This window comes from Dermacentor silvarum, chromosome 1 (genome assembly GCF_013339745.2).
Source record: "Dermacentor silvarum isolate Dsil-2018 chromosome 1, BIME_Dsil_1.4, whole genome shotgun sequence".
Taxonomy (NCBI): Eukaryota; Metazoa; Arthropoda; class Arachnida; order Ixodida; family Ixodidae; genus Dermacentor; species Dermacentor silvarum.
Genome location: NC_051154.1, coordinates 410,898,517 through 410,921,059, shown reverse-complemented (window position 1 = coordinate 410,921,059; position 22,543 = coordinate 410,898,517). Strand labels below are relative to the sequence as shown.

Below are 22,543 nucleotides of genomic sequence, written 5' to 3'. Positions count from 1 at the left end.
CCCGAAAATAATTACCCGGCACAGCCCGGAATAACGTCGCCAAGATTATCGGCCGCATGCAATGAAAACATGCTCCCATCGGTTGACTGCCCCACTCCACGAGGTGGTGCTACTGTGTGGCTCTTAGTGGAGCAGGTACCTTGCTTAACAAGGCAAATTGGCCTACACTCCCAATGATTCAGATTAGCTGGGTCAACTTTCTTAACCAAAGAGGCCCAATCTCCAAAAGGTAGGCATTGCTGCAATCCATGGGGAGCTTGTTTCCAAGGCAATCAAGTAGGTTTTTTGAAGCCTTAAAATTCTGCCTAGGTTCTCAACAATGCATGCCACCTGCTTCCACCCCACCGACTAGCTTCATTCCAGATTTTGTGAGTGGACTCTTATGGACATGCCACTTTGGTTTTTCTCTTTGGAATTACCACCATCAGCACGAAAGTTTTGAATTGGTGGTAAACCTGGAAGACCTTCACTAGTGCCGGAAACCTCTCCTATTTGGCCAGGCCCATTGCTCTGCAAGGCACTCGGCCTTTTGCTTTCACTGCTACATAGAGAGATCAGGAATGTGTGTGGCACATGACTGCCCGAAACACGCATGCATCCACTAACTGGTTCAAGTTAAAGAGCCACGCATGCCTTAGGCACAGCACTTTTTTCCCAGTGACCCTTGCAAGAACAGATTTGCCCACTGCCAAACAAGAAACAATGGCCATTCAGCCTGCAAAGCCAACTCTGCTGTACGACCTCAAATGGCTTCCTTCTCATTCGTACACCATTTGACGCCAACCACTAAGCATAGTTTCTGGAGGTACAACCATAGTGGCTTATACCGAATAGCTTTCATTTATAAGTACGGAGATGAGCTCCTACAACTACGGAAAATTTCATATGCCGACTCGCAAATGTTAATGATGTTTCGTTTTTTTTTTTCTTTACTCTCACGTGATTGTTTGCAGCTGGTCCTTTTTATTATTTATGTTACGTATGTTTTTTTCATAGAAGTCCAAATGAAGTAGCTGGAGGCCTATTATTTCGAACATCTCCAGTTAAAAATTTAAATTATTTAAATTATGGGGTTTTACGTGCCAAAACCACGATCTGATTATGAGGCACGCCGTAGTGGGGGACTCCGGAAATTTAGCCCTCCTGGGGTTCTTTAACGTGCACCTAAATCCAAGTACACAGGTGCTTTCGCATTTCGCCCCCATAGAAAAGCGGCCGCCGTGGCCGGGATTCGATCCCACGACCTCGTGCTCAGCAGCCAAACACCATGGCCACTGAGCAACCACGACGGCTTAAAAAAAACATCTCCATCTCCAGTTATACGCCATTTAACCTAACCTACGAACAGGTTTAACGTTGCGCACGATTAAATGTTGTCAAGGGAGGATTCATTTCATGCCATTGATTAGTAGCAATAATAAAACTTGCCTTTCATGCCAGTTCCTTTGCAGCCCTTGAGCAGAATATGACCACACACTCAACACAAAAAAAAAATGTAGGGGGGGGGGGGGGGGCGGAGAGAGAGAGAAAGATCTATTTGCCCAAACAAGTGCAGTGTTCTCTACATCAGGCCAGCCTTGTTGTTGACAACATTGTGTAGCGTGTACCGCAGTAGCAATCACTGCCATCAACAAAACCACAACGCTGCAGGTTCCATCTTTTATTCAATGCTCTATGCAAAGAGGCTCATCCATCCACACTTTATTGAACACAACTGTGTAAACCCACTCACACACGCACGCACATGGGTCTGTGGATGATGATATTTGCTGTCTCAAAAAATGTACAGCTTTAAGAACAATGCAGACATTTAAATCAAAATGATCTGTGGCAGCCACGCAGTAGGCCCCACCTGTACAACTCAGTCTTTAGATATAAAAAGTACACCATTTAGGAAAAAGGTCCCAGTAGTGCTTGCTCATCATTCAGATGCATACACAACACACAGTATGAGATAAAATGCAATTACGACCAGAGAAGCAAAATAAAATCATTGCACCATACGCCACGCTTTCTAAAAAATAACACCCACCCAGACTAGCACAAGAAAATCTGCTAAGCCTGTGGGGTCGCTACACTCTTGGCCTATATCCAACAGAGTTGCGAAATTAAAAAAGCCCTAAATGTACAGCCGAGGAATACAATGTGTGCTAAACAAACTCTGAAGGGGGTGCACACACACACACACACACACACACACACGCACGCACACACACACGCACACACGCACACACGCTCACACACACGCTCACACACACGCACACACACACGCACACAAAAACAATGGTGTTGCGCAGAGAGGAGCCAGTCTCGGGCACGGCCGTACACACCCCTAGCCACAGAGTGCACGTGCTACAGCAGCAATCAACGCGGAGGCCAGCTTTGTCTCAAACAGGAGCCACCACCGAGGCCTCTGCTTTGTTCGGACAGGGGGGAGGGAGGGGGAGGGGAGAGGGGGGGGACAACGCTGGCCACCCAGAACAATGATGGCTCCTCCCTACGCGCCTCAAATGCTTACCCACTGTGTGTGCCCCACAGAAGCCTGCCGAGACAAAAATAAATAATGACAAACACTAAACCAGGGATGGCTTGCACACCACTTACACAAGGCTGGCCTCAAGGAAGAACACTGCACTCATGGGCTATAGATGTGCACCAACCGTGCACAGACTTTTTCAGTGTGGGAATGAACAGGGCAGCAAAGGACACTGGCTCTCTCAATGGCAGCATGACGTGAAGGGTGAAGGCACCAGCTTTCACCCTTCACCCCGGAGACGGACGCTTTAAAAGCAGACATTGTGTGCGCACATACACACTCGCTACTAGTTGGTTAAAAGAACCAGTGATGGGAACAGCAATGGCCTTCTATGTACAGATGACGAGGGTCTCTACGATTAGACTCGCTCTTGCTCAAAAACAGTGTGTGCCGCTGTCTGACAGCAGGGGAAATAAATACACTACCCACATTCACACAGTGCCCAGCCACAAGTGCACAGCCCCCACTCCCCCCAAATGCCCTGTGAAAGGGAAGTGTGTGTGTGTGTGTGTTGGCGTGTTGTGTCAGTCCCAAACGCACAATTTGGCATCGGGGGAGGGGGGGTTTGAGAGGGAAGGGTGCGCGCATCTTTTTGTTTGTTCCCTGGCCGGATGGTGCCGCGGTGATGGGCTCAGCAGATGGGCCGAGCACGAGGGGCAGTGCCCCCCCCGCCCCCGCCGGGCTGAGCCTAACCTGACTCCGAGTCCGAGCTGTCCGAGGAGCTGCTCGTTGACGACGAGCTCGAACTGTCGCTGTCCGACGAGCTTGAGCTGCTGGCGCTCAACCTGCTAGGGCCCCCGACCACATCCACGTGCGAATTCTCCGCATCTGCAACAGTGTGTGCAAGAGGCACACCCACACAACTCAATCTCCATGATGCCATGCAGGCATAGCAGTAGCAGCAGAGGAGGAGGAGGAAAAGGCATGCGAGACAGGTTGTGCGTTTGGGACGTGGTGGTGGTGGTGGTGGTGGTGGTGGTGTGAGGGGAGGAAGAGGGGGGGGGGGTGAACCATGCAGCAGCAGCAGCAGAAGGAGGAGGAGGAGGAGGGTACCAACTAGCTGCTCACCTTTCTTGAGGGGTTTCTTGGGGGTGGTGCCAAGCTGGCCACTCACATCCTGCAGCCGCTTCTCCAGCTCCTGCTTCTTCTCGCGCACCTGCTCCTCCTTGCTCTTGCCAGCTGCCGTAGCGGCTAGCTTGCTCTTGGATGAGTAAGGCTTACGGGGCTTTTTGCGCAGACACGATGCCACATACGACTCCAACTCCCGCAGGGTTGACGGCTTCAGCGTCTCAAAGTCTATCTCTATTTCGTCTGGGTTGGAGTCGCGCAGGGATGGCTCGCGCGACTGGATTATGTGCACCACTCGGCCAAGCTTGTCACCTGCACCCACAAAACTTGCCTGTGAGAACTACACTCGTCTGGCATTACTTAACATCTTTGTAGTCGGTGCTTTCCATAACGTCATGGATCAAGATCTCACGAGAACTACGACAAATTATAGAATAAATTGCTTATCCTTGTTTGTGTTTTGTACACTAGTGCAAGATGTGAAAACACAGCAGAACCAGTACACATTTTTGTTGCCAGGCTTCATCAACTAGCTTGCCGACGGCTATGCCTTGCAGTGCCCAAATTATCATAGTACAATCGAAACCGTTTACACTCACATCTCGTTATAATGAAATGGAAGACAGTTAAACCTCGATATCACCAAGACGGTAAAATCAGGAGTTTGCTTTGTTACACTGAAATATTGTTACATTGAAATTTTATCTTGTATGCGAATAAGTTCAGTCATTGACAGATTTTTCTTGCATGTAAAGAGGGGCCGCAACATCCAAATTATCCAGCAATCCAAAAAAGCAAATTCGATGTGAAAAAACACATTTTGTTGATTGAATTTGGGAGTCCGCAACGCGAGATATAGTTCATGCTGTGTCGACGATATCTGCATATTGGCGGTACGAAGCAAAGCCAGCCGCACTTTCATGTCCACTCTGCCACCACGGCTAATAGTGTCGCCCACAGTGGGACGATGCTATCATGAGAAGTGCCGGTAGCGGGGAACGAATGCTTCATCTGCCTCTCACTTCAACGCGGCTCCGAAATTTGAGATTACGCAACCTCAAGCACTAAACGCGTGGGAAGAAAGGGCATGATGCCATGCCATCTTAGCTCACCCACGTCTTTGCACACGCGGAAGATTACCTCTAAAACAAGGCATGCAGGCTGCTGACAGCCATGCAGAGCCAAGACTGCGCTAGAAAAGGAATCATGCACTAACCTGCCACCCACCCCCTTACCCTTGCATTCACTTGATAGCGTTACCGTGAGATAGCGTTACCCTTCCCCTTCTTTCCCCGTGCTGAAAGACGGCGCTCATTAAGCCAACCTCCTTCCTCGGGTCACCCTCGCATTTTCACTCGAACCCAAAGCACACGGCACGATAGTAGTTTATCACACTTGGACTTTATACGGAACATAACATAGCTGTGTTTCCGCGATCTCTCTTGGTCGCGAAGCGCGCAATTTTAAAGGTGCATGCGCAATGAGCCGATCATTTAACCATCTGCCATTTGACCATCTGCGTCCGCGGAAGTTCCCATTAATTAAGGCCTTATATGTTTCATCGTTCCGTCAAGGTTCTTCAGCAAAAACGGGACGACACGAAAGGTAAAAAAATGATAATCATCAATGGCTCATACCCCCATAAGCAAGCAACATGGATGACGAAACAAATTAAGAGGATGACCAAGCGAATTAGAGACTACGGTCGAATCCCGGCACAACGAAGTCCGCTTCAACGAAATTTTCACCACAACGAAGTTTTTTTCATTCCCCGCCGATGTCCCATAAAACATAATGCATTGAAATTTCCTCCAAAACGAACTACTTCACGGACACAATTTTACTTCAACGAAGTTTTTACGGAGCAGACGTGAGCAAAATTATTTAAACGGCAGCTCACCGAAACCCCTAAAATTCTTTTTTCATGCCTTAAACCATCGACCTTCATAGCATAAATACACACAAACTTGAGCTTCTCTGGCTGCAGTGTAAACAAAACAAAGCCGCCATTCCGCGTTAGTGATGGCAATGCAACGCGCCCGTATGGAGGAGCATCCGAGCTCCGAAGAAACGTTTTGGGTCATATTTGTTAGGAAAATCGTATGCCTATAAATTACATACACGCATTTTATTTTTATAGTATGTCTAACTTTCTATAACGTTCCGCTTCGGCAGATAGTGATGGCGCCGCTGCGTGGATGTCAGCTAGCCTCGCAGGCATCCTGAAAGACTACGCACCGTCGGATATTTACAATGCCGATGAGACCGGACTCTTACGAAATGCTACCCACCAGGACCCTGGATTTTAAGGGCAGCGCTGCCACGGAGACAAGCACAGTAAGAACAGAATAACCGTGCTCCTGTGCGCGAACATGGATGGTTCGGACAAGCGGCCGCTGTTGGTCATCGGCAAAAGTGTCAAACCACGCTGCTTCAAAGGAAACCGGAGCCTTCCCGTGAAGTACATGGCTAACACTCGAGCGTGGATGACCCGGGCTATTTTCGGAGAGTAGGTCCAGGCTTTCGATCGGGACATGGGCAGGCAAGGCCGAAAGGTTTGTCTACTCTTAGACAATTGTTCCGCCCACATCATAGAGGACGACGTCGAGCTGGAAAATGTGCAGTTTTTCCCGCCGTATTGACCCTCCATCATTCAACCTCTCGACCAAGGGGTCACCCAGAGTGTCAAGCGGGCCTACCGTGAGCGCCTCATTCAAAGGCTGCTCACGCAGTTGGGCCGCGAAACTAACGTGGACCTGTTTATGGTGCTCCAAATGATTGTCGCTTCGTGATGCGCAACGAGAAGCGCCATAATTGGCAGCTGCTTCTGCCATGCTGGGTTCACTGTGCAGGCTACCGAGACTTCAGACTCTGAGAACGAAGATATAGATGGAGACGGGTCGCTGCCTGATGAAGTCGCAGCCGTGTGGGCAGCCCTGCTGGAAAGTGGAGATGTACCCGCCAGTGTACATCCAGACGAGTACATCCAAGTTGACTCGTGCGTGGTGGTGCGCGAGGAAATGACCGACGAAGACATCCTGAACAGCAACCGAGAAGACTGTGTTTCGTCAGACGACGATGACTCAGCCACGCAACTTGAGCCTGCACAACCGACTAGGGGCGCGATCTTGTACGCGTTCCAAAATGGAACGGAGGCCATCCGTTCCATCGAGCCGCACACGATTGGTCAATTTAAATCATGACGATCAAATTGACCAATCGTGTGCGACTCTATGGAACGGACCGCCTCCGTTCCATTTTGGAACGCGTACAAGATCGCGCCCTAGATCGCAGGTCATGGATGCATTCGACACGATCAGGCGTTCCATCGGGACCACGGACAACGATCAGGCAATGGCTTTGCTGGCGGCATGCGAGAACCTCGTTGTGCCATCGTTTGGGAGGAAGAGGAAACAAGCTAAGCTGACCGATTTTTGGAATTAAAGCTTGCTTTTTGCGTCAGCGAGTCACGTGTCACCTATGTATTTGATTATTATCGCGACAACGAAATTTTTCGCGCTCCCCGTCAATTTTGTTGCAGCGGGATTCGACTGTACCGTAAAATTCCGAGCAAGCATCTCTACCCGTGCGAGAGTGCACATGCGCACCTGTGTGCATCGGGGCAAACTGCGGCTGGCGAGATCTGCCTGTCACACCGTACAGAGGATTTCCCTGCGGCACAGCGACGTGACCACTCAGCGACAGAGGAGTGGTCTCGGCTACGCCCTGGCTTCACCGCTGATCACTCGCCACCGATATAGTTGCTAGGCCTTTTCCGGTTCACGTCGAATCTGTAGCAGACGACGCTTCAGAACCAACCGTCGACACTCCCAGCAGCAATGTTGTGTTACCGTTGTTGCTGCTTTACCCTCTGCTCACAATAATTTCACACGAAGAAGAAAACAAGCTGATATTTGCGGCACCAGCAGCTGCTATACAAGCATGGCCGAGCCGCGGCACGCTGTCCGCCTTCGGTAGCCATGCACTGCAGCTGAGCTTGACTTGTGTCAGAACTCTCATTAGTGCTAAACGTTTGACCGTGGACATGGTTTTTAATAAAGTGAACATTACGCATCAATCACTTTACTCTAGCGGACATCATTCTGCCTAGAATAGAAGTTGAACAACCAATGTTCATGTCACCGGTCGCGGCAACGCGCCGGTGCAGCGTCGAGGCGCTATTTCTACAGTTCTGTCGATGGTTTTCAGACTGACACTAACAAATGTTTGGCTTAATAAAGTACATGTTAAATATATTACATTGTAATTCCATGCCCACTGCGCTTTCTTTTTTTTAGTGGGAAAATTTTGCCGTCACCACCCCGTCACCACCTCGGCAAATTAAGAGCAATGACTAAGCGAATAGACTAAGCAAATTAAGAGGTCTAAGTGAAATAGACTAAGCAAATTAAGGGGGATGTGTATGCGATTCTGGCGCAGCAAAACTAAGTGGAAAGAAGAAAGAAAGAGCGCCCTTTTGGCGTTCTTTCTGTCCCTTTCTTCTTTCTACTAAGTTCTGTGATGGTCAAGGCTGTGGTTGCATTTCGCATTCGCCCCTTGCAATGCACATCGTCGTGAAATGGAGATATTGAGACCTTGACTCTGCTGTTAGTTTAAGCTGTGCTCTGCAAATTTAGTTGCGAGCTTTTAGGCTTGATGTCCACACGCCAGCTTTCACATTGCTATCAGTATACGCACATACAAATTTGATATGGCTCGCAGTAGTTGCCATAGCTCATTGCCCACGAACCCAAACTCAGCTTTAAAACGGTGCCCTTGTTGAGCCTGGGAGCATGAATCGTCTATGGGTACCAACATATTAAGGGCGAACTTCCAGTGACCATGCGGCCCGCAACGGCATGCCAACCCACACCCCCACCAGCTAGGCTTCACCAGCACTGCATCATCGGTAACCAAAATTGCTGTTTGGTGCTCAGTCAACGAAACGCTTCGAAAGGGCTGTATGCAGTCGGCACTTCGAAGGTGAACGAACCACCTGGACAATGAAAATGAGTGTATGGGTGGCATGCGCAAGCCTCGAATGGTGGCAACTTGGTTTGCGGTTGCCACGTTTTTGACTTCAATCACGAGGATCAGTTCTAAAAATTGAACAAAGTACTGTACAGTGTGCAGAATTTCGGTTGTCCTATGTTAGTTCTGTGGAGTTGGTGGCGCGAGGAAGTCTGAATAATTGAGCAGGGTTCGTAGAGGTTTCCAAGGCAAAAATTCAAGGATATTCCAGGACTTTCCAAGACCTGTCATAAGTTATTCAAGGACTCAAAGCGGCATCTAAAGTAGGGTTTTTTTACTCTAACATTTCCAAAAATGACTAGTTTTATTGCACTTACAATAAATAAATGTATATCACAATTATAATAAAAATGTCTAGCCTTGATAACTTCTCAAAATCACAACACAAAATGAACGCTTACAACAGCAGCTGAGATTTCTCCAGTATAGGCTGGGTAAAGTTTACCAAAAATATTAAAAACATTCAGCATAGGGTTATTGCACTAAAATAAGAAGAAATAAATGTATATCCCAATGATGTTAATGTCTAGCCTTGATCACCTATGCAAGTTCACAACAATACCAAAAAAAAGTTCACAAAACACAATGAATGCTCTCAACAGCTACTCTGGCTTCTCCAGTATTAACTGGGCAAGTTTACCTAACATTTCCAAACCATTCAGTGTAGTCTTGCTACACATCCATTATATTATAATTAATAGATGTATAATGCAATTTTGTAAAGCCTGTCTAGTCTTGATCATTTCTCAAGTCCGCAATATTAAAAGTTAACACAACGAACGCTCACAACAGCTGCTCAGGCTTCTGAAGTATTAGCTGAGTTGGTTCATCAAACATTTCCAAAACATTCAGTATACCGCATTTTTCGGTGTATAAGACATTTTTTTCTGAATTTTTCGTCCGTGCGTCTTATAGAACGGTGCAACCTGTGTACAAGCTCACCATCGCACGCTTTCACTCACACATACAGCATAAGGCACGCGGGGACTTTAAACGGAACATCGCGACAAACACAACGGCAGAAATGCGCCTGACGTAGAAATATATGGCACCCATGCATACGCTTGCGCGTGACCCGCATTCCCGGAGTGAAACGTCACTGTAACTTTTTTAAATCGTTTACGGAAAGAACAGGTGCATCTTATACACCAGTGCGATTTACATACGTTTTTTTTTCTTTTTTATCAGAAGAACTAACGTTTTGAGGGGGGTGAGTCTTTTACAAAGCTGTGATTTATAGACCGGAAAGTACGATGTTATTGCACTTATGTTTCATAAATAATATTATAAACCTCCATCCAAAGGCACTGAGCATCAGCAATAAAAGTTGCTCCACTATAGCTCTGTTTAGCTTCACCTCCCGCGCAAGATTGAAAGTGGGACAAGGCAGACAGACGGGCGAAGAGTGGGACGAACGATAGGGTGAGGAAAGCAGCGTAAACAGCACCGAAGCGCAGCACGGGTCTCTCATTCCATTCACGGTTTGACGTGGTGAAGCCTTTCATTTTTTCCGTGCAGTTCTGCAAAACGGAACCATGTGTGCTCGCACTGGTGTATTGTTTCTGAAACAGGGAGGTTGTCAGATCGACACCGATCTGCCACAGAAAGGAGGTCGCAATGTCGATATCAGAGTGCAGTGCTCACGAAATTCAAGGATTTTCAAGGAAGGAAAAAAATTCCAGCACTTTCAAGGGCCTTGAAAACGCACTTTTCCATTTCAACGGTTTTCAAGGATTTCAAGGACCTGTACGCACCCTGAATTGAGCACGTCTGAAAAACTGTTTTCTCTTGCTTTATTTTCCTGTCTTCATTTGTCCGCTTTATGCTAAGACTGCGGTTCCTCGGACGTTAACCTTTTAACGTTCGTAAATTTAAATGGATGCAAACAACCTGGTCACATGCTTCGATTCCAGAATACGTGCGGCTTCTTGGCCTACGTGTTTCACTGTGTGCAGCCTTCGAATAATGTTTTTTGGTGGTAGTGCAGTACCACTTATAGTGAAGATATTCCAGACTCCGGCAATTTAAGTTACAGGAGGTCTATGCTGTATATGTAATAAAACCATATTACAGTGTACTTATTATTTCCTTATCTTACTGAAACTGCGTAATTCAGACTCGACGGGGACTGACAAAGAGCTCAAATATTTGGGAGCTTGAAATACCGGATTCACCCGAAAATAAGTGGATTATATAAGCGGCCAAAAAATGGTATGCCATATTTTCTCGGATTATCACTTGCGAGGATATCTTCAATTTCGCATCACCAGCGCAAGTCTACGAGCGATGGCATTCTTGGCATTGGTGCCAAGCAGGCTATGTTATCACAGTGTGGAATCGCTGACGGCTGTCGACACACCTGGTGCTCGTCACGCGGAAATAAGGTATCTTAAAGAGTAATCGTCTAAGAATACGGCCCAAGTTGGTTACCGCATTGCTGCACACGCACATACTCTTGCCTTTGGCCTACACATTCCATGGCTGCGGTTATCGCGCTTCGTGAATGGTCATAGCGACACTCCGCAACCATTATCAACGGGATCAGCCGGCCATGAACATTGGATAATTAGAGTGGCATAGAATCAAGCCGAATGCATTACAAAATTGGCCTATACCTCGACCATTGTCACGCTGTTGCTGCAAATAGATGGAAGTACAATCAATGCATGCACGAAATCAGCGACTACTAGATCGAATAGGCTTTGCTAGTTTCGCACAGCCCACTGTAAGCGTGCCGTGCGACAATTCGGGCACTTTCCTTACACATCAAGTTTATGGGGCTAGTGGCAGTGCCGTGGAGCTGTCCAAATAATCAAGCGTGTACAAAGTATGGGATGGTGACTGTGTAACATTACGTAAAGCGCCCTACTGTTTCAACTACCACTTCGAACACGGCCGCAGTAAAAATAGGACGTAAGCGAAGTGATAAAAAATTATGGTTGATCCCTCCTTCATAGTAATTGGTAGAACATGAAAGTGCAATGTACCTGTTTGTTGACGCTTGTCGTTGCTGATAACGGAGTGCAATGACATTCAAGAAACCGCGCTCAACCTTGCATGGCTGATTTGCCAGTCACGAAGGCCTAACTGCAAGACCTTTGCGAAACGGCAGCTTCTATGCCGCAGTAGTTTTCACTTCCAGCTACAGTAAAAGCTCGTTAATTCTCACGTCGTTAATTAGAATTTGCGAGTAATTCGAACTAAGTGGCACAGTCCGGCCATGCTCCATAGAGCCCCATGTATTGAAAAGCTCGTTAATTCGGACGCTAATCCGGTCTTCCATGGATAATTCGAACTGCGCACCGCTGTAGCCAGCTCGTAGTCTCTGCTATCACTATCATCATGATGTGTTTTTAGGGGGCAGCACTTGCGTTTATTCGCAAATGCTCTGCCGCATCATCATGAACAGCAGGATACGCAGTGCGTTAGGTGGCAACCCCAAGGTCAGCCACTCTCTCTCCGTCGCCAGTGCAATGGGAACGTCTAAGCCTACGGGTGCGCCGTTGTTCTCTTTTGTTCTGCCCCTGGTCGGACACGTCCGTCGCAGACCAACACTACACGCATGCCGCTATGTCATCGCGTGCAGGCGCGGATCCAGGGGGATGGCCGGATGTCCTGACCCCCCCCCCCTCAGATTTCTGCATCGCCCCCTCGTTGACAGGGGGATGGCCCTGTTGCAAAAAAATATGGCCACCAGCATTCTTCAAAAGTATTTTTCGCGATTACCAGTGGTATCAGCCATGTCAGTCAGCATCAGTCAGCATCAGTCAGTAAAGCTAGCTCGCCCACAAGCTTAGTTGCATTCCGTAGGAGTGTGGTGTCGCAAAGTTGCCGTAGTTATTTTTTCTCATGAACACCTTGGACCTCCTGGCGCCTGCCGTGCCTTACTCGTCCCGTCGATGGCGTCGAATGAATGAGCTAGGGGACGTCCCTTTTGCCAAACACGCCGAGGTCCGCTCGAGCGCCTTCGCGCCTGATCAACTTAGTTTCCCCTTGGGGTGTCAACGGTTGCCTCATTGGCTGTCATCGGTTCCGCGATCAACCTGCTTAATGAAAGAGATCTCTTGCTGAAGTGTTCATATATAAATAAAAACAACTAACAGCTAAACTAAGAACTACGCATAGGCAACTTTTTTTAACTGTAGCACTCATTGTGATCACAGTAACACGTTGACAATATCCAGTACAACACAGTACCGTTCGTACGCTACAAGTTCTGCATTATAACTTCGCACTGATTTATTGCCGTACGTTATAAGCAAACGAGTAGGCTCAAACCCGCCGGATCTGCTTGTCTGAGCGGGCGTTCTCGCGGAGCGGGGCAAAGCCTCGAGCCGCGGCTGCGAAGTGGGCGAGCGTGACGTCAGCGGCCAACGCCAGCGCGCGGGCCTAGGATGGAGTCGCGTGGTTAGAGAAGCAGGAGCAGATGCGCGCCTTGTATAAAAGGATGACGTCGAGTGGGAAACAAAACATGAAGACGCTGGCTCGCGCTCTCGGCTAACACGCCACATCGTTCTTCTTGTAGGTGGCGTCGTGAGTCTTCATACACGGTGATTTGCATATCGTAAACACCCAGCTTTGTGGTTGCTGCGTTGGAGCGGGGCGTTACGCCCGTATTCAAGAACGTTCCTCTAGTCAACACACCACCACGACTCAAGAGAGAAGATGGCACCGCCATCCCTCCACAGAAGTGGTCACTGAGCTTCATGATCATTCACGGTAATTCATGAGAATTGTCGCGTCTTTATTCTAAATTATTCTGCGCAGTACGACAACTGAAATTTGGAGTCTGATATCTCGGAGCACGGACACGCTAGAATAATTCTTCCGACTGATACTGTGTAGAAACTCGACTGTCTCCAAGTTTTCCATACAAACATACCCACTAACTGCAGTCAACAAAAAATAATAGTTCAATTTTAGTTAATTGGGCTGCTCACAGCGATAATTGTCATCTCACTTTGTGCCCCCCTGGCCACATAACTTATTTGTACAGGTGGTCTTCGCGTGCCTCCCAGTGCCTAACTTTAAGAAAACCATAAAGCTTAGTTTTGAACACCCTGTAATATCAGGCACAGCCGCCAAGCACATGGCTGTATTGGGTAACGTGCTTTTCCTATAAGCTCGGAGAAACCGATACCTGGCTTCGCTACAGATCATCCTCTTTCTGGGGTTTTACGTGCCAAAACCAGTTCTGATTATGAGGCACGCCGTAGTGGAAGGCTCCAGATTAATTTTGACCACCTGGGGTTCTTTAACCTGCTCTACAACGCAAGAACACGGGCGTTTTTGCATTTCGCCTCCATCGAAATGCGGCCGCCGCGGCCAGGATTTGATCTCGCGATCTCGTGCTCAACGCCTGAGCTGACTGAGCCACCACGGAGGGCTACAGGTGTTGCTTTACCCGTATAAAACGCGGGTTTATCGCGAGGAAAAACGGTAAATTTCGGTAAATAAGAAAGGCTACTATCATCATCATTGACAGAAGCTGACCCCCCCCCCCCCTCAGAAAAAACCCGGATCCGCCCCTGATCGCGTGGCAAGTACCGTGCTAAAACGATGAAGGAGAAATTGGAAATTCCGCAGGAAGTGGATGCAGGGGAACATAGCAAGAATGAAATCGCCAAGAAGCACGATATACCGAGAAGCACGCTGTCGACATACATCTGGAATAAGAAGACGATTGAGGACTCCTACCCGGATGAAACATTCGCCAAGAATCAGAAAAGGCTTCGTACAGCTAAGCACCCGGACCTTGAGGCAGCGTTGCTCACATGGATCAAGGAAAAACAGAGCCAGGATCATCGTAGCGAAGTCGTCACAGACTTCACCGTTTCGGACGGATGGTTTGACCGCTTCAGGGACAGACACGACCTCGTTTTCCACAGTGTGTGCAGCGAAGCCAAAGCCGTAGACGCAGAAACCTGCACAGTGTGGCGGAATAGTGCGTTACTAGACCACTGGAACAGGTGCACACCATCCAATATTTTCAATGCCGACGAGACCGCCTTGTTTTGTAGCGTTAGCTACACTGGCCTAGCCAAGCCCATTTCGCACGGCACATCAAGAGCCGTGCTGCGCATGCGCAAGGATCAGTGATGTCACACGGCTTGCGCACCGGAGCCACCGGAGCCGGCACCTCTCGCGCACTCCGCCGCCGCCGCGCGTGACTCATCGCCGCCGGTCTGCGCATTCCAGAGGAGTGACGTCGTAGCCGTGGTAGACGCACTGGCGCCGGCGTGCGCTCGCTGTGCAGTCGCCGTCTGACACTGCGCTGGAGCCGCTGCGCTTCTGACTGGCGTTTGGCAGTGTGGTATAGCCATGGAGAAGGAGAGCGCAAATGCTGCTCAACAGCGCAGAAGAACGGAGAAGCTTGACTCATCAGATCCCGAAGCAGTTGCCTGGCAATTAGCGGTTGAGCGTAGGAGGAATGAACAGAAGAAGGCTATATACATGTGCCACATAATACGTATACCGCGTGTGTCATTGGAGCAGCAGTAAGCATGACAATCAAGCTAATCCTTGACAATCTAGACAACCAGGAAAGCTAAGAATAATCAGCTGAACCTTTGCTAACGCTACGTATATCCTGGCATAGCCGAGCTAAGCCACTGCAACTTTTTTTAAACTCTTACCGGACAAAACGATCACATAACAGGGGGACGTGTGCGCAGGCAGCAAGCGCAGCAAAAAGCGCGTCGACTATGCTGCAAATAAAAAGGCCTGGATGACAGGCGAGCTTTTCAAGTGGTGCCTGAGGAAGCTCGACCGAAAATTTGAGCTTCGCAAAAGGCAGGTTCTCCTCCTCGTCGATAACTGCTCGGTGCACAAGGTGGAAATTAAATTGAGAGCCATTGAGGTGGTTTTTCTTCCGGCAAACACCACTGCGGCTCTTCAGCCTATGGATCAGGGCGTCATAAAAATTTTGAAAAGTTTTTATAAACGTTCTCGGAGAAATTGCTCCTGTGATCCGATAATGAGAAAAGCTACACCGTGACTCTGCTCACAGCCTGGCACATGCTTGTGCGTGCCTGGAATCGGGCAACCACAGAAACAATTGCAAATTGTTTCCAGCAATGTGGTTTCGGAGCCCTTATTGCAGACACTGATAAAGCTGAAGAGGACGTCCGTGCTCCGGTTCTTATACGGGAGGTGCTCGGCGATGCAGACTTGGGCAACTATGTCGACAGCTGCGCCGCAGTCCGAGTTTCATGACCAATGATGAAATCCTCAGCCAAAGACGAAGAATCAGCCATGGACAATGAGGCATGTACTGAAGCAAGATTACGTCCCTAAGAACATTCGGCACAATCTAGCAGAGCAGCTGGAAAAGCCTCCACAAATGCATGGCGTGCCAGTGCTGAGAAATGAGTCGCAAGAGCCTCAGACAGCAAGCCCTTTGCGTTATTGTAGATTGGTTGGCCACTTTCAATTACCCTCGAGTGCCACCTCCCTTCAGGTTGGAAGCCATCTTTTTCAGGCCTGTACAATTCCAGAAGAGCAGCACATGCCCAGTGACCAGTCTGCAGAGGTTCGCTCAGCACATATTGCCACGAGTAACGCCACATACCAAGCTGTTGCTCAGCATTTGACCAGGGTGGGAACCTTCTTCCCAGAGTTGCTGCTGTAATTAGCTCTTAAAATGCTCTCATCATGAACACTGCTGCCTTTTTTGGCTTACCTATTCTGCACCAATAATGGTGCCACGAAAAAGAGCCCATACAAGCACTCCATCTTGCCCCTATTTGTTTTTTCGTGGGGAAACAAATCTCGAATCTCCTCCAGACAACCCATAACTGCATGCTGTATCAGCAATTAAAGCCTGTTTTAAGGGAACCACCCGAATGCGTGTCTCAAAGCATCAACAGTAGGTTAATAAACGGTATATAAACAGCCTAATATTTTTATGTGCAGATTTCAAGCGAATGAATTGTAAAAATACTTTTGCACATTGTGTGGCAAGCTGCAGGCGCTCGGTCAACCTTGAGCGAAAACACATCGGCGACGGGAAAGGTAAAAAAATCCTAAGAACCCTCGGCCTTTGGTAATAATCAAGGCAAAGTTGAGCTAAGACAGAGTTAACGCACTCGAACCCACGACCTTTGGTGTTAATGAAGGCGAGGTTAATTTAGGCACAGTAAATTAAGAGAGTTAATTATGCCACTTAAACCCACAACCCAGGGTGTGGGAGTCGAACCCTCAACCTTTGCAATTAAGACAAATGACTATGGGAAGTAGACCAAGCGATTTCAGGTGTACTTCATGTGTCCATCTTTAATGTATCAGCACTTGGGCTTTCGCCCTCAAGTTGTCTTAGGGATAACTTATCCTGTAAATTTTTCGAGAAAAAATTACTCAAAAATTATTTTCAGCGCTAAGGTCGCTGTGTTTTACATTGCTGACAGATTCTGGGTGAATATGTAGGATTTTCTTGCTTTTCGACTAGAAGAAACTGCTCTATGTGATGCATCCTGCAGTAAGGTGTTATAAAAGCGTTTTTAGCAGAATCCCTCTCAACCAATTTCGACTGCACTCACCGGGAAGCTTGTTGATGTCAAGGCTGAGCTGACGCTTCTCGTCATACGACATGGGCTTGGCGTTGTCCTCGTCCTCACTGTCGAAGGCCGGCAGGCTCTTGCTCTTTTTGGACGATTTGCTGTTCGACCGCTGCCGCTTCTGCTGGCCCCCGCCAGATTTGGCGCCGCCCGTCGTTGGGGCAGCAGCAGCAGCGGTGGCCCCTGCACCTGCAGTGGCCGTGGCTGCCGCCCCCTTGGCACCCTTGACCCCCTTGGAAGCCTTGGGCGTCTTGGTCACAGCCACAGGGGTGGTGGGCGTCGTGCCCAGGGCTGCTTCCGAGGCAGGAGGTGCCACAGCTGCCGGAGGCTCGGCTTCCATCTTGATCTCCTTGGGTTCAACCACGTCACCTACCACTGCACCCTTGTCACGCTTGGCCTTCTTCTTCTTCTTCTTCTTGTCTTTTTTGCGGCTCTCAGCTGCCAGCAGGCTGATCTGCTCGGTCACCTTGCGCAACTGCACATAACACAGAAAGAATCACTACATGCAGTACATGCTGTCATTTCATTTATACTGTCAGCCCCACTAGGGCTATCACAGGGGTGGAAATAAAAACCCTCTAAAACCTAAGGCACTCATGACACAAACGGAAGCCATCAGAAAAGCCATTCCCAGATCATGCATGGTGGTATGAAAAAAAAAAAACGGCATCACCGTTTTTGCTGCCACCAGTTCAGATGACACGCAAAAGCTTTTCATCATAGGCCATTGGTGTGTCCCTGTGCAGCAGTGGAGTACATGATTTTCTCACGAGGGCCAGGCAAGGCGCAATTTTCCGATCTGCCTTCTGCAGAAAGGCCGACTGCAACAACATTTTGGTAGCAGTGTGCGAATAATATACAGGGTCTGTACTGAAAGTGAAGTTATTGTGACAGTGGGGGAACCCAGCTAAGGAGCGCTCCGTCGCTCAGTGTGCTCTGAGCATCGGAGAGTGTAGGACGGGCCTGTCCGTGAGAGTTGTTTATTCTTGTGCAAGTGAAAATGCCACGCTCGTTAGAACAGAGATTTGCAATCACTTTTGCCTAAAACTTCGCAATACCGCTGCTGAAAATGTTACTGTGATCAACACTGCTTACAAAGAACATGCCCTGTCAGATCGGCAAGTGTTTCAGTGGCACAAGGCCTTTTTGGAAGGCCGGGAAGAGGTTGACGACAAGAACCACGCCGGACAGCCATCCACGACCACCACTAAGGTCCCTGTATGTTCCAAAGGTGGCGCAAACCATTGTTCAAGTCGGAAAGGAGAATTTCCTCCCCGCCCTCTACCCCTCTCCTGACTTCTTTGCCGTTTTCCGCTCTTCCATTGGACGAGGCTTGACACGTGACGAATAACCCACGCGACTTTCGTTATCGCGGGAAAACGGCGCCATTAGTGAGCGTAGAAACATCGAGACACATGTGCGCTGTGCGTGAGCGTAGCATTTTTACATTTTTGAAGACGCGCTCGGCTGCCGCACGATGCCGACTTGCTGTGCTGTTGAATGTTCGAATAGCATTGTCAAGGGAGGCAAGCTTTTTGCGGTTCCTCGTGGCAAACGAAACTTCAAACGGCGAGCGATATGGCTCCACCGTATCGGAGGAAAGAAATTTAACTGCCACCGAGGGAGGTCATTACTGAGGGGGTTTCTGATTGCTGTTCTCACCCAGTTGGGGATGAACACGGTAAGGTGGGTATGTTCGCAAGTTCACCATCAGCCAGCAACTGAGTAAAAAAAAAAGTACCGGTTTATGCTCTGCGGCGAACAAAAGGGCGCATTTTGGCAATATGAGTACCAGCATGACTTCTACTAAAATGATCATAACGGAAGAGTCACAAATTAAAAAGCAAAACGCAGAAAGCGCACGCACACACGGGAACCAAGGCATATAACTGACGGGGGAAGAAAAGCGTGCGGTTCCATTTTGGACATTTTAAAAAAAAGCACGTTGAGGGTATTTAGCACATAAATGTCTCCACCGTGTTGTGTGTGCATAGTTTGATGTACCTCTTTGTTTTCGTAAATGCGTCAGATAAACAGAACACCATTCGATTCCGAGAAACAATCAGCAGTAGTAAAGACTGCTTCGGATTGCGTTTAACTTGTTCTACCTTTCGATTTCCTCGTCTGAGCGACGCAGATTCTACTGATAATTGAAGGTACTACATGTCTTACGTGGATATCTTACGTACAAACAGCCTTGTGAAAATGCGCCCAGAACAGTCGCGTTTCAAGCAAGTGCTTCAACGCGCCGCATGCGATACCATATGAAGCGGGCGGTAGCGGCCGCGCGCTTCGCTCACTAATGGCAGCCGAGAGGAAGGGGCGAGGAGGAAACGGCGCGGAGAGGAGGAGTTTGCGCTACCTTTGAAAAATACAGGGACCTTAACCACCACAGCTGACAATGTGACGTGAGTGAGGGAACTGTTAAACTCGGACAGACAATTAAGTGTTCGTTTAATGGCCGAAATGTTAACCATTCCGAAAACTGAAGTTCGTGAAATCGTTACAAACGATGTGCACAAAAATGGTTCCAAAAGTGCTCACTGACGACCGAAAGTCACGCCGCATTGAAACGTGCTAAGAAAACCTCGACATGTGCAAACGTGATTTAAAATTTTTGGACAACATCATTACAGGTGACGAGACTTTGGTATTTGAATATGACCCGGAGACCAAAAGGCAATTATCTGAGCGGCACACGCACTCGTCCCCTAGAGCCAGGATGAGCAAATCAAAGATCATGATCACGCTCATCGTTTTTTTTTTCTTTACATCCACGGACTGGTTCATCACGAGTTTGCAGAACCTGGAAGCACTGTGAACTCCAAATTTTACGTGAAAGTCCTCAAAAGACAAACGCAGCGTTCAATGCATCTGGCCGGACATTGCAGACAACTGGAAGTTGCACCACGATAATGTGCCGGCCCACAGTGCCTCCATCAATCACCACCCTGTTAAAGCAGGGGTGCCAACAATCCCCCAGCCCCCGTACAGCCCGGACTTTCGAATTTGATATTCAAACCCCCTGGGTAAATACCGATCATGTGCAATCATGTGCGATCATGTCTTGCAAGGCACTGAAGTTTCTGGCAAACTTTATCATGCAATGTTAAGAGGCAAACGTCAAAGCTTGGCTGCCCTTGATTGGACAGACGGATGGTGCTAAACTTCATGCACAAGGCCTTTTGCCCAGCTCCTTCGAGAACAGATGCACAAACTTACGTGAAAACTACTGGGCAGTTCAATCCAATGACATGTCAAGGTGGCACCGACAGTCCAACTGTATGTCATTTCGCGATAGCCTCTAGAGTCGTTCTTTCTGCAGTTTTGCGTTCCAAAACCAGTTCCGATTATGAGGCACTCCGTAGTGGAGGGCTCCGGATTCATTTTAACCACCCGGGGTTCTTTAAAGTGCACTACAGCGCAAGCACACAGGCGTTTTTATATTTCGCCTCCACCGAAATGCTTCTCGTTGGATGCACGGGGGACAGCGGCAGAAGGCGTGTTCGCCTTGCTGAAATGCTTGAGATGCTCGACGGTAAAAGCTGGAACTTGAGATTCAAGAATCTTTGCAGGCGGAAACGTCGGCGTTACACAAACGCACGTAGTACGTGGCCACAAATGGTAGTAGCCCGACAGATCAACACACGTTTTGCCGCTCTCCAGCAGAGCATGCTGGGACGTCAGTCACATTTCTCCTCCCACCTGCTCTCCGGATGCATTCCAGCGGCGGTTCGCACTGTGCTGCCACCCAACTGCGCCCTGCACTCCCAATTAAATTCGCCATAAGGCTCAGGGGGGAAAGCTGAAGATGGCTGCGTAATGGCAGATGGCTACAAAATGTGGCGGTGCCGCAAATGACCATTTTTTGCAATGTTTTCACAAGACACCACATCGAGTTTGTCCGTTTATTTGACAATATCTTAAAAACCACGAAAAGACCTGGAACTTCAGGGGATCCCAGTAATTGCGAATATGACAAAATTGAAAAATCGAGTTTCTCGGCCCTTGTCCTTGAGGCAATATGCATACAAGTTTTAGAACTTTTTTTCTTGCACTTACGGTGAAGCAAAAAGCCAATAGCTTTATAGCACAGAATATGGCATTGTGAACCTTATGATGCAAAAATCATGAGCATTTTGTGTTGTTTTGGGGGGATAACAACTGGAGGGTACGAACTGCTGTAAATCAAAAAACTATAACGCTGCTCAAATGATTTCAGATCTCATGCCAGCATAATAAATTACCTTCCTGTACCACATTTCATCAGATCAGTTTCATAAATAACAAAAAAATTCAATCACCACGTCACCCGTTGACATGCACCTTTAGCGATGTACACAAGTGTTTCTACATTGCATCCCCATCAACAAAACCGTGTGTGTGTCCCTCATGTCAGAGCTTATGTTCATGACAGACCTGCTTGAACGTAATATTCAAATTTAGAAAATGCTACAAGATTAGGAGGTCACAAGAAATCAGTACCTCAAGTTCCACACTGAGTGGAGTTACAAGCTTTGCTAGATCGTTTCTAAGAAACTAGCAAAAACATCATTTTTGCTGCAACATGTTCCAATGAATGCACATCTAGAAGAACAAAATTTTTTGAAGTGAATTGTATTCTGCAGTTGTAAATGACAAAACCACTGATTATGAGGCATGCCGTAATGGACATAAAAAACATTTTAGTTTTAAGCTTGGTTTTACAGCTTAAAGGGACTGACAAGCTATTTTTAAGGGCCCAGTTTGCTGTGGCACAACAAATATTTTGTAAGCAGAACTTTTCCATCTGAGCAACCTCTAAACAAGAAAGCCTCTCCTCCAGCAGCACGGAGAAGCGAGAACGGGAAAGTTCATAGCATGTCGTTACTAAGCTTCGAGCTTCAATATAGCCAATAGATCAAACAGCTACAGGCCCTTAGGCGCTGCCACAGCTCTGCCCACGATTAAAAAAAAGGGAGCAATCGAAACCTCAATATTGTCCGCATTAACATACAAGCAAGGTGTTATTGTGTTTCTAGCCTTTACCTTCTATAATGGTACAGCAACACCTCGTTAATTTGGATTTCCCAGGAGCACAAAAATGTCCGAATTATATGAATTTCGAATTATCAAAGGTATCAAAAAAATAAAGGCTTACTACATCAACAGACTTACTGAATGAATCGGACATCCCGTTTCTATTTTGCACAAAAACAGTGAGGAAGCTGCAATTCTCGTCATCTCGTAACTGATTGGCTCTCGCAGCAGCAAAGGCTTTGCGATTTCCTTCGCAACGCTGGCGAGGGGCGTGCCTTTATTCGAAACACGCTTTTCACTGCAACACGCACATCCCGATTATTTTTCAGCCAGT

General features: G+C 48.0%; 1 protein-coding gene across 6 annotated transcripts in view; it reads right to left on the bottom strand.

Annotated features, from left to right (window-relative positions):
• Window positions 1-22,543, bottom strand: part of LOC119437584 (bromodomain-containing protein 3) — a 184,625-nt gene that overhangs the window by 78,897 nt on the left and 83,185 nt on the right. For all 6 annotated transcript variants that reach the window (XM_037704595.2, XM_037704596.2, XM_037704594.2 and 3 more), the window contains 3 exons: window positions 17,173-17,665; window positions 3,605-3,916; window positions 3,230-3,364 (listed from right to left, as the gene is read on the bottom strand). In XM_037704595.2, the coding sequence (XP_037560523.1) occupies window positions 3,230-3,364; window positions 3,605-3,916; window positions 17,173-17,665 (940 nt within the window). The remainder of the gene's footprint in view (window positions 1-3,229; window positions 3,365-3,604; window positions 3,917-17,172; window positions 17,666-22,543) is intronic.